We start from the raw sequence: 12508 nt of genomic DNA on the forward strand, positions 1-12508 counted from the left end.
TGTAATGTGATGTAATGTAATGTAATGTGATGCAATGTAATGTAATGTAATGCAATGCAATGTAATGTAATGTGATGTAATGCAATGTGATGTGATGTAATGCGATGTGATGTGATGCGATGTGATGTGATGTAATGTAATGCGATGTGATGTAATGTAATGCGATGTGATGTGATGTAATGTAATGTCATGTGATGCAATGTAATGTAATGCAATGCAATGTGATGTAATGTAATGTAATGCGATGTGATGTGATGTAATGTAATGTAATGCAATGCGATGTAATGCAATGTGATGTAATGTAATGTGATGTAATGTAATGTGATGTGATGTAATGTGATGTAATGTAATGCGATGCAATGTAATGTAATGTAATGTGATGTGATGTAATGTGATGTAATGTGATGTGATGTAATGTGATGTAATGTGATGTGATGTAATGTGATGTAATGTAATGTAATGCAATGCGATGTAATGTAATGTGATGTAATGTAATGCGATGTAATGTAATGTGATGTAATGTGATGTAATGTAATGCGATGCAATGTAATGTGATGTAATGCGATGTAATGTAATGTGTAATGTAATGTGATGCGATGTGATGTGCAATGTAATGTAATGCAATGCAATGTAATGTGATGTAATGCAATGTGATGTGATGTAATGTAATGTAATGCAATGTGATGTGATGTAATGTAATGTAATGCGATGTGATGTAATGTAATGTAATGTAATGCGATGTAATGTGATGCAATGCAATGTAATGTGATGTAATGCAATGTGATGTGATGTAATGTAATGCGATGTGATGTGATGTAATGTGATGTAATGTAATGCGATGCGATGTAATGTGATGTAATGTGATGTAATGTAATGTGATGTGATGTAATGTAATGTGATGTAATGTGATGTAATGCGATGCAATGTGATGCAATGCGATGTAATGTAATGTAATGTGATGTAATGTGATGTAATGTGATGTGATGTAATGCAATGTGATGTAATCAATCAATCAATCAATCAATCAATCAATCAATCAATCAATGTTTATTTATATAGCCCAATATCACAAATGTTACATTTGTCTCAGTGGTCTTCACAGTGTGTACAGAATATCAGTATGACAATACGACACCCTCTGTCCTTAGACCCTCACATCGTACAAGGAAAAACTTCCAAAGAAAACCCAGTTTAAAGGGAAAAATGGGAGAAACCTCAGGGAGAGCAGCAGAGGAGGGATCCCTCTCCCAGGACGGACAGACGTGCAATAGATGCCGTGTGTAAATTGAAAAGATAATACATTTGCAACACATGTAATGTGATGTAATGCGATGCAATGTAATGTGATGCAATGTAATGTGATGTAATGCGATGTAATGTAATGCAATGTAATGTAATGTGATGCAATGTGATGTAATGTGATGTGATGTAATGTAATGTGATGTGATGTAATGTAATGTAATGCGATGCAATGTGATGCGATGTGATGTGATGTAATGTAATGCGATGTGATGTGATGTAATGTAATGCGATGTGATGTAATGTAATGTCATGTGATGCAATGTAATGTAATGTAATGCAATGCAATGTAATGTAATGCAATGCAATGTAATGTGATGTAATGCAATGTGATGCGATGTAATGTAATGCAATGTGATGTAATGTGATGTAATGTAATGCGATGTGATGTGATGTAATGTGATGTAATGCGATGTAATGTAATGCAATGTAATGTAATGTGATGCAATGTGATGTAATGTGATGTGATGTAATGTAATGTAATGCAATGCAATGTAATGTAATGTAATGTAATGTGATGTAATGCAATGTGATGTAATGCAATGTGATGTAATGTGATGTAATGTAATGTAATGCGATGTGATGTAATGTAATGTAATGCGATGTGATGTAATGTAATGTAATGTGATGCAATGTAATGCAATGTAATGTGATGTAATGTGATGTGATGTAATGTGATGTAATGTAATGTAATGCGATGTGATGTAATGTAATGCGATGTGATGTGATGTAATGTGATGTAATGTAATGCAATGTAATGTGATGTGATGTAATGTGATGTAATGTAATGTGATGCAATGCGATGTAATGTAATGTGATGCAATGTGATGCAATGCGATGTAATGTAATGTGATGTAATGCGATGCAATGTGATGTAATGTGATGTAATGTGATGTAATGTGATGTAATGTGATGTGATGTGATGTAATGTGATGTAATGTAATGCAATGTAATGTGATGCAATGCGATGTAATGTGATGTAATGCGATGCAATGTAATGCGATGCAATGTAATGTAATGTGATGTGATGTAATGTAATGTAATGTGATGTAATCCAATGTGATGTAATGTGATGTAATGCGATGTAATGTGATGTGATGTAATGCAATGTGATGTGATGTAATGCGATGCAATGTAATGTAATGCAATGTAATGTAATGCAATGTAATGTAATGCAATGCAATGTGATGTAATGCAATGTAATGTAATGCAATGCAATGTGATGTAATGCGATGCAATGTAATGTAATGCAATGTAATGTGATGTAATGTAATGCAATGTGATGTAATGTAATGTGATGCAATGTAATGTAATGTAATGCGATGTAATGCGATGCAATGTAATGCAATGTAATGCAATGTGATGTAATGTGATGTAATGCAATGTGATGTAATGTAATGCGATGTAATGTGATGTAATGCGATGTAATGTGATGTAATGTGATGTAATGCAATGTGATGTAATGTAATGCGATGTAATGTGATGTAATGTAATGCGATGTAATGTGATGTAATGTGATGTAATGTGATGTAATGCAATGTAATGTAATGTAATGCGATGTAATGCAATGTAATGCAATGTAATGCAATGTAATGCAATGTGATGCAATGTAATGCGATGCGATGTAATGTAATGCGATGCAATGTAATGCAATGCGATGTAATGTAATGTAATGCAATGTGATGTGATGCAATGTAATGTAATGCGATGCAATGTAATGCAATGTAATGCAATGCGATGTAATGTAATGCAATGCAATGCAATGTAATGTAATGCGATGTAATGTAATGCGATGCAATGTAATGCGATGCAATGTAATGCAATGCGATGTAATGTAATGCAATGTAATGTAATGTGATGTCATGTAATGTGATGTAATGCAATGTGATGTAATGCAATGCAATGCGATGTAATGCGATGTAATGTAATGCGATGCAATGTAATGTGATGTAATGTAATGTAATGCAATGCGATGTAATGTAATGCGATGCAATGTGATGTAATGTAATGCAATGTAATGTGATGCAATGTGATGTAATGTGATGTCATGTAATGTGATGTAATGCAATGTGATGTAATGTAATGCAATGTGATGTAATGTAATGCAATGCGATGTAATGCGATGTAATGTAATGTAATGCGATGCAATGTAATGCGATGTAATGTAATGCAATGTAATGCGATGCAATGTAATGCAATGTAATGTGATGTAATGCGATGCAATGTAATGTGATGTAATGCAATGTAATGTAATGCGATGCAATGTAATGTAATGCGATGTAATGCAATGTAATGTAATGCGATGCAATGTAATGCGATGCAATGTAATGCAATGCGATGTAATGTGATGTGATGTGATGTAATGCAATGTAATGTGATGTAATGTAATGCAATGCGATGCAATGTAATGTGATGTAATGTGATGTAATGTAATGCAATGTGATGCAATGCAATGCGATGTAATGTGATGTAATGTGATGTAATGTAATGTGATGTGATGCAATGTAATGCGATGCAATGTAATGTGATGTAATGCAATGTGATGTGATGTAATGTAATGTGATGTAATGTAATGTGATGTGATGCAATGTAATGTAATGTCTTGATGTTTGTCTGTTGATGCTCCACATGGAGCTGCTGGGATGCAAGGAGCATTTCAGACTTGATCTAACTAGTAAAGTACTATGGTATCGTATGGTAGGAGAGGGTCTGGTTCCTCCGGCAGCAGCTCCTGGACCAGAGGAGGATGGAGGGGAGAGCCCTGAGGAGGTCTGGAGGTGGAGGAGGAGGAGGAGGAGGAGGGGGAAGGAGGCGCCTTCACACTCTACTGCTGCGGTACAGTATCATTTTGTGAATTCAAACATTTTGTTGGTGCAGTTTTTCATGTCATTGTTTACATTGTTTGTAAACGTAAAAGTTTTTCACAAATTGTTGGGAACTTTTCTTAAAGATTTTTTAAATGTTAAACCTTTTTGTTGAAATGCTCCCATATGTACATTTGTTGTTGTTGTTATTTTTGACATTGTACATGTTTGACATGGTTTCTGACGGGTCTCAGGTTACCTGGCGGGGCTCACCTGTCTCACCTGCTGGGGGGCTCTGCAGTCAGCTGTCTGTCCTGTGGAGAGGAGCTGGGACAGGACGAGGACAACATGGCCGCCTGCCCTGTCCCCCACTGTCCAGGTAGAGAGAGAGAGAGAGAGAGAGACTGTGTGTGTGTGTGTGTGTGTGTGTGTGTGTGTGTGTGTGTGGGGGGGTGTGTGTGTGTGTACACAACACATTCTCACTCCCATCCCGTCACATATTGACGGACGGTCAGGGCCCCTCCCCGTCGCTATATTACGTACAGGGTACCCCTTGTCCGTCAGGCTTCTACGGGCAGGGCGTCCCATAGACCTTCATAGACCACGTGATCAACAACAATGGCCGACCTTCGTGTTATTCTCGGTGGAAAATCCATATTTTAAGGTTCATTTGGCCTTAAAATGCGTTGATGTCATTTTATTCGAGTAATGAGTTTTTATTTCTGATTATTTGTGCAGTACATGATGTTTAGTTTGCTAGTTACGACGAAGATTACTTCGTGTGTGTGTGTGTGTGTGTGTGTGTGTGTGTGTGTGTGTGTGTGTGTGTGTGTGTGTGTGTGTGTGTGTGTGTGTGTGTGTGTGTGTGTGTGTGTGTGTGTGTGTGCAGGGTGTGTCACTGTAACTGAGGTCAGACTGGAGGCTGTTAACCCTTCACCTGCTGCCTTTCTAACCGTATTTATGATAAACACATTATTATAATATTGAAGGTGTTTCCTAAATATAGAGCTTACGTTCCTCCAGATGTCACAGCCACACACACACACACACACACACACACACACACACACACACACACACACACACACACACACACACACTCACTCCTGATGAACGACAGATGTACTGAAGCTCTCCACTTCCTGTCTCCTGTCCTCCTCACTGCTGCTCTGTGGTTGCAGGCGTGTTCTGTCGGCCATGTTTCCACAGTTTGGGAAACACGTGTGTCGTCTGCGCGCGACCTCTGACCTGCCAGGAAGAGGAGGAGGAGGAGGAGGAGGAGGAGGAGGAGGAGGAGGAGGAGTGTTTCTGATATACTGTAGAAATATCTCTCCACTCTGTTGTAGAGATATTTCTACAAACTGAAGGATTCATTGATTTTGAGTGTTTTTCCTCTTTCTTAAAATAAACAAGTTTTTATTCAAATGAAATATTAAAAAAAAGTTAAATATACAAGAAACATTGTTTAAATGTTTAGAAACAAATTAAATAAATGTAAATATTATAAAAAAGACCTCAGAAATACCTACTGGAAAAAAATTAAAATGGAGAAAAAAGTGAAAAAGAGCCTTTTTTTTAAATGAGTAAAGTACGTGAGGAAACGTGATATTTTGTTTTTGGATCCTCCAGGTGTGAGAGCTGCTCGGCTGCCGGCGAGCCGGGCCCGCAGAGCGCCATCGCGCCGCGAGGAAGGGATTAAAGCAGGAAATAAGATGTCTGGTTTATTCTCTGGAGCTTTCCGTTAGCTGGGGTTCAAACCCCCCGTAAGGACCTGCATGTGCAGAGTGGACCAGGTCCCCTCCTGGGCCCTGCCGTGGTGCCCTTAAGCAAGGCACCGGGCACCCCACTGACACAGCTCTGTAACCCAGAACACGTGTCTCTGTGTTGGTATTATATGACTCTAAAACCTAACCACCTAACCGTGTCGCTGATCCCCGGCTGGAGGATCGGTTTGTCTCCGACACGGATATTACAACGGGACTAAAGTCACTTCGCCACTACGCCAATTATTTTAACCCAATACGCAACTCATCTGTATCGAAGCCAACGTATTATTCTGACCCTGGCGTCGCATCGCCCGGTGCTGATCGTATATCTCTGAGGGTAGCGTGGAAGAAGTCATGTTCGTTTGTTTGTCGAGGTCAGGAGGAAACACCGGAGGAACCTCGGCGAACGCACCGCCGCTCGTTCAGAGACAGCAGAAACTTCACCGTCTGCAGTTTCTGTTGATCTGAGCAATACGATTGTTCAGATTCCACCTATCTGAGAACCAGGGCGCAGAATATCGCTCGCCGTAAGCAGGTCAGGTGGTCGGAGAGGAGTTTGTGTGAAACAGAATTGATTGTCACGAAACGAAGGTACGTTAACATCACCTTATTTCCGCAGCTTACCTGTGTGACAGATGTCTCAGGTAACTCTGGAACCCAAACACTGACGTCTGGTCACGTGACTTTCCTCACAGCACAGACGCTGCGACTATCTCTTAGTGTGCAGTTTATTAACACTGAAAACTAGATGCTCACTATTCGTTTGTTTGTTGAGTTCAAGGGTTCAGGAGAACAGAGAACAGTCATTGAACGCACCGCTGTTGGTTCAGGAGAACAGAGACAGATGGATCAATAGTTAGTATAACCGTACTATTACTATGCTTTAGGTTGACCTTACACCCCCAGTAGCTATACACGAGGTCGTGTTGAGATCCAGGAAGTATAACAAGTCCCCGTTTGGAGCTTCGACCGCCCGGGAGGAGTCTGAAGGTCCCTAGAGGCCAATCGGTGGTACTACAGCTCCGATGATGTCATTCTGGCCCAAAGGCGTTTCCCATTGACTTAAGGCCCTGACACCGAGCAGCCACCAGAGGACTCGCCGACGCCAACGCCGACTGTTGCGTCGCCGTGTTCTCCTGCGTCTTGGCCGTGTGTCGCACTGGAACACACCTCAAAGACTTCAGCCGAGCGCGTAGGAACAGCGCATGCGTGAGTGGCAATAACTCTCCTTACCAGCAGGCGGCGGTAGTGTGTATTCGTCATTCAAAAGAGGCAACAGCCGGAAGACAGAGAAGAAGAACAGATACGTGATATAAACAAACAACAAATAGCTGTGCGTTCCATTTCCACTCTCGTCCATCGAACACATGATTGCTGCGGTACTGGGTCAGCCTTTGGAGTGTTGCTTGTGGAAGACATTCTCAAGCAACCGTTTCGCTTCTCATGCACTGATTCGCTAGCTGAACAGCCAATCAGAGGGATTTCTTTGTCCGACTGCCTGTGGCCGACGCACGGCCATGAAAGGCCAAATAAGGCGTGTCACGGCCGACGGTGCGGGACACACCAAATTGAGTTTGGGCGACAGGGCACCAGTGGCGCATTTAGGATTGTAGGAGTCGTTGGATTGGGGGGGGGTGCAGGGGTACAATGCTATTTTTTATGGGGGGTGGACCGAACATCCTTTAGGGGGGTCGTCGCCTCCTCTCGGGGGGTCCGGGTTGAAGTTGGAAGCATCGCTCTGGTGCACTTTGAGAGCAACATTAACCCTTAATAACACCTCAAAGCGGACAAAGGGCTCTGGAGAACTCTCATTAACCTTTAACGAAGCAAGCTAATGCCTTAACTCACTCAAACAGCCGTTTACTTATTAACGTGAAACGAATGTGCGTAGAGTTTTGAAGGATGCGGATAGTCTCACCTTGATTCTGGCGCTTATCGTTTTATAGATCTATTCTCATCCACCATCTTTGTTTGTGACGTAAAGAGTGTCAGAGTCACGTTTCTGAACCGGACACTCTGAGTGGATGCAGTCACAGCCAATCGGAGTCAGAGGGTTGCCTGTCAGTTCCGTTATGTGTACTGAAACGAGAGCCGGTATAATTCCACGCGCGAAAACAAAATAAAAATTGGAATACGTTATTTTAGTGTCTTAAAAGTAGACTGAGGTTTGAAGGGTTAACGTTACATCTGAGGATCACTTGTAGTCATGTTCTGTATACATACTAACATATAAGGGACTTAGTGTGGCTACTCCATGTTTACTAGCTTTAACATTAACGTCACATCACTCTTTTTCACTTCTTACTCCGTCAGCCAGAGTGCAGATATCACCATGAGATTCACAAACCTGAAACATCAACAATGTCTGCACTGCTGCTGCTGCTGCTGCTGCTGCTGCTGCTGCTGCAGCTGCTGCTGCTGCTGCTGCTGCTGCTGCTGCTGCTGCTGCTGCTGCTGCTGCTGCTGCTGCTGCTGCTGCTGCTGCAGCTGCTGCTGCTGCTGCTGCTGCTGCTGCTGCTGCTGCTGCTGCTGCTGCTACTGCTTGTGGCACCGGCTGCTTCGATGACAATAACTTTCTAATATCCATAACTTTATAGGCTATTATCTTAAAACTCGTCAGGCACTAGGAAGGATCACTTCTTCTTCAGGGCAGGCTACGCAGTACGCAGGCTAATGTCCCACAGCGGCTGCCTCTCTGGTGGACTCCGGTACTGCACATTACTCATCAGACGTTCAAACAAATATATATATATAATTTATTTTTTTAAGTGAAACATCCGGGGCTTGAGCCCAAGTAGCCACCCCCTAGCGCCGCCACTGCAGGGCACGCTTCATCGTCCGACTAATGAAAACGGCCGATTTCGGCCTGGTGTGTCGGGGCCTTTACAAAGAGACGTCTGTAGAGCAGCGTATAATGAAAGAAATAAACTCCCAGCACGAACTCTTTCATAGCCTTTATTTAAATCATTAGGGTCTAAAAGTTGTAAAATGCGCTAAACTCGTGTAGCTCAGTTTGTCACGAGACGTTGATGACCGAGCTTTGACTCTTCCGTGTTTAAGTTAACGTGCAGCGTAACTGAGCCGCGTCCGGAGAGTTTGGGTTCCAGCTCCTTATCTGACTAACAAATAGGTAAAAACCTAATCACACAATAACAAGAAACATCATGTAGGCGTGGACATACGGCGATTTCATTTGAACGGGACGGCGCAACATGAGACGCATTCGGACCCAAGCACTGAAGGAATGAGGTGCGGTCTGACAGAGAAGAGACTGTCAGTGTGGCTGCACTCAGCATCGAATCAAAACGCACTAAGGCTGCGGCCACACGAGGACGAAAACGGCTAAACGCATAGGATTAACGCAAACGCAATCACAAACAAGCTTCCGTCCACACTCAATAGTTATCCGGATAGTGTCTGTCCACACGAGACCGCTCCGTTTAGCTCCAACCGCTGGAGGAGCTGCAGTACACATGCAGGAGCCTGTAGTGGCGCTGTAACTTCCTCCACAAAAGCAGCGAAGAAGCATGGTTGTCATGGTTGCCCTTCTGTTTATTCTCCGCGGTGGGGGCCGAGGGAACCGGGCAGAGTGTTTCGCCAGTCAGCGTGTATTAAAGTTTAAATCTTCCGGACAAAATGATAAAAGTTCCGGTCAAAGGTCTTCTTTGTTATTTATTGAGCTTTAAAACAAATGAATAACGATATAATATAATAATAAAATACACGGAGCCTCTCTTTTCCCTCCCTCTCTTCGGACAGCGCCAGCGTCTGTCTCATGCAGCAGCTGATCCAGTAATCAGTGACCCGGGCGACAGTAAAAATAAACATATTTATAACTAGTTTAGTTTGAGAGGTAATTAAAATAGCTAAGGGCGATGATCTGACTTGAAGTGTGTTTTGCTGCAGCGGGAGGAGCTGCAGGTGAGCAGAGCTGCGTGTCTCCGTCCTGTCAGATTACACTTCACTCGCGAGAGAAAGATAAATAATCTGAATTCAGGGTGCAGTTTACTTTGACGCGGGGTGAGCAGCAGAGGTGGGGAGAGGCGGGGCTATTGCCTCATCATTGTTGCTGTAGATGTTGCACAAACAACTGTAGCATGGTCAATAGCGTCCGGAGCACGATAGCAACTCTGCGATCCGCCATTGTTGTTGTTGTTGGTGGCGAAACACTTCAGCACTGGCGCGGGGTAAACGGAGGTGAGCAGAAGAGGTGGGGAGAGGCGGGGCTATTGCGCAATCACTATCAGTGATCTGAAAATGTTCGGATAGGGCGTACACACGGAGCCGTTGGACCCCCCAGAGCGTTGCGTATGCCGTTCTATCCACCTTGGGACCCGTTATCGTTTCCTCAGTCGTTTAGTGCCGTATTCGGTCGTCCTCGTGCGGCCGAACGGTCTATATGACACTAAACAGTAACGCAAACGACCAAATTCGTCCTTGTGTGGCCGCAGCCTAAAGCTGTTGATCTTAATACGTTTGTGAGGCGTTTTGCTGAACAAAATGGTAATCGCCGCATTCAGCTGTAATACACGTCAACGTGATGCTCTGCTCACGGATGAGCACACACAACTGTTAAGATGATGACCTTACGTGTGTAAATATATTTTTTTCTTTGAGGGGGTCTGCCCCCAAAAAACAGTTTTAAGTCCTGAGAAAGTCAAATAAGACGGTGTGTAAAACTTCACGGCCCAGCCAAACAAAGTAACCACTTTGATTGGACTAGGCCAGCAGGTAAGGACTCTCCACTGGATCATAGAGGCTTTGCATAGCAACGGCCGTACTGGAGTACCAAAACAGACACCGTAATACGCCATACCTGTTCAATGTTTGTTTTTTACCGGACATACAATGGTTACCTTCTGTGCCATTGTTGGCTGCGGCAACAGAGGTGATCGAAACGGGGCCGAAGTCATTTTACAGGCTGCCGGCGGTTATTAGAACACCAGGGTGAAGCAACACATGAACTCTCAAAGCGTGGCCAGGAGAAACGGCTCGATAGGAGGACGGGAGGATCTCAAACCATCCAACCACAACTGCACTCGCGTTTGTGGGGATCATTCCACGTCAGGTAAGTGTCGGGTTTTACATACAAACATTCAAATGAACATATAACCCACGAACTACGACATGCATCTTAACAAGGAAATAGGAATCCTGGAGTCTGTCGTCGATCGACATTTCAGATTGTGGAGTATACAAAGTAAAGTCATCCATTGGCTCAGGTCGTCTTCACACCAGTCTGTCAATCCCCTGCAGCGCTTTGTTCAACTGTAATTCAAAGAAATGTCTCCCCCTACTGGCCATTTGGTTATATGTAAACAGTAAAGTGAACAGTCCCTGGCACCTTTTCAGAGGCTTTTGGTTTCCTCAAGTATTCGTCATCTTCCAATGTCTCGACACCAGCATTTTAAATGTATCTAAAGTCTGACTTGTCCTGTCGAAAGAGGTCACGTGTGTTAATGAACAGTTCACCAGGATATAACTGACCTACAAGTGGCAAAAAGCCTCCTGACTGGGCACCGTCTGTCAGATTGGGCCACGAGAACATTCCAGCACCTTCCCCTGCTCCACATGCCAGCTATAGACGCGCCAGAAGAAGGTCATCCATCGCACGACTTGATCTCTCCAGCATGTGTCTGATGCGTCTCCAGAAGAGCCCGCACCGGCCTGGGAGCCACTGGGGGAGAGGAAGGACTGAACCAGAGACTGGCACTGCATCGCAGACTGATCAGCTTGGGTAAATATTGGGCAAAGTATTATATTGATTACAGGTTTCCAATGTACCCCGTGAAACAAGTCCATGCTTCTTTGACTGTACGCTGCAGAGGTCACCTCACAGATGGATTAACATCGTGTTCATATTGCAGTTTGTTTCAAAGCTAAAACACGTTTTTTGAAAGCAGGGCTTATTTTCTCAAAACACTAAAAACAATTCACACAAAGAGCAAACACCTCATCCGTCCTGCAGACTGCAGCTCTGCACCAGAACTACAGAACACTCGCCTCACCAAGCTGCTGCACCGCGTGGCCCACGCTGCATTCATAGGAGACGTGTTGTAGAACCAGCCACACCATCGTGCTCAAGCACACTCTGTCTCACGGCCTTCGATAGAGAGAACTCTGCAAGTAAAGATTGTTCAAGTCTCTAAAATATGTGCAGAAACACAAATATACTGTTGTTATACTTTTACTTTTCAGAAAGTGGAACGTTGAATTGCAAACTGGGTGCAGAACATGTGTTTAGAGTTTAGGAGGTTTGAGCTGAGGTTTTTCTCTTTGAGCGTCACTTTAATAATGATGTGTCATTTCAGTGTGAACGCCTTGTTTTGATCGTTACATCACATTTAGCTGAGGCTTTTATCAGAGCGACTCACGATAAGTGCGTTCCACCAGGAAGACACAGCCTGGAGGAAAACAGAATCATAAAGTACATCAGGTTTCATAGAGCCAAGCATTTCAAGTGCTCCTCAGCTGGCTTTAGAGGAGCCAGTCCTTTGTTAGTATATAAGTGCTTTGTTAGCAGTTCTCTCCTCGAGGTGGAGTCGAGAGAGATGAGTCTCAGTCTGGAAGGTGTGTGAGCTTTCTGCTGTCCTGATGTCAGTGGGAGCTCGTTCCACCATCTTGGAGCCAGGACAGCAA

The 12508-nt window shown here is 43.3% G+C and overlaps 1 protein-coding gene across 1 annotated transcript in view; it reads left to right on the forward strand.

Annotated features, from left to right (window-relative positions):
* The window catches only part of dcst2 (DC-STAMP domain containing 2), a 28473-nt gene extending 23058 nt beyond the window's left edge, over positions 1-5415 (forward strand). The window contains exons 13-15 of the mRNA XM_034079903.2: positions 4001-4134; positions 4358-4482; positions 5285-5415. Coding sequence (XP_033935794.1) covers positions 4001-4134; positions 4358-4482; positions 5285-5415 — 390 coding nt within the window. The remainder of the gene's footprint in view (positions 1-4000; positions 4135-4357; positions 4483-5284) is intronic.
* The last annotated feature ends 7093 nt before the right edge of the window (positions 5416-12508 follow it).

The sequence above is a fragment of the Pseudochaenichthys georgianus genome, unplaced genomic scaffold (genome assembly GCF_902827115.2).
Source record: "Pseudochaenichthys georgianus unplaced genomic scaffold, fPseGeo1.2 scaffold_764_arrow_ctg1, whole genome shotgun sequence".
Classification (NCBI taxonomy): Eukaryota; Metazoa; Chordata; class Actinopteri; order Perciformes; family Channichthyidae; genus Pseudochaenichthys; species Pseudochaenichthys georgianus.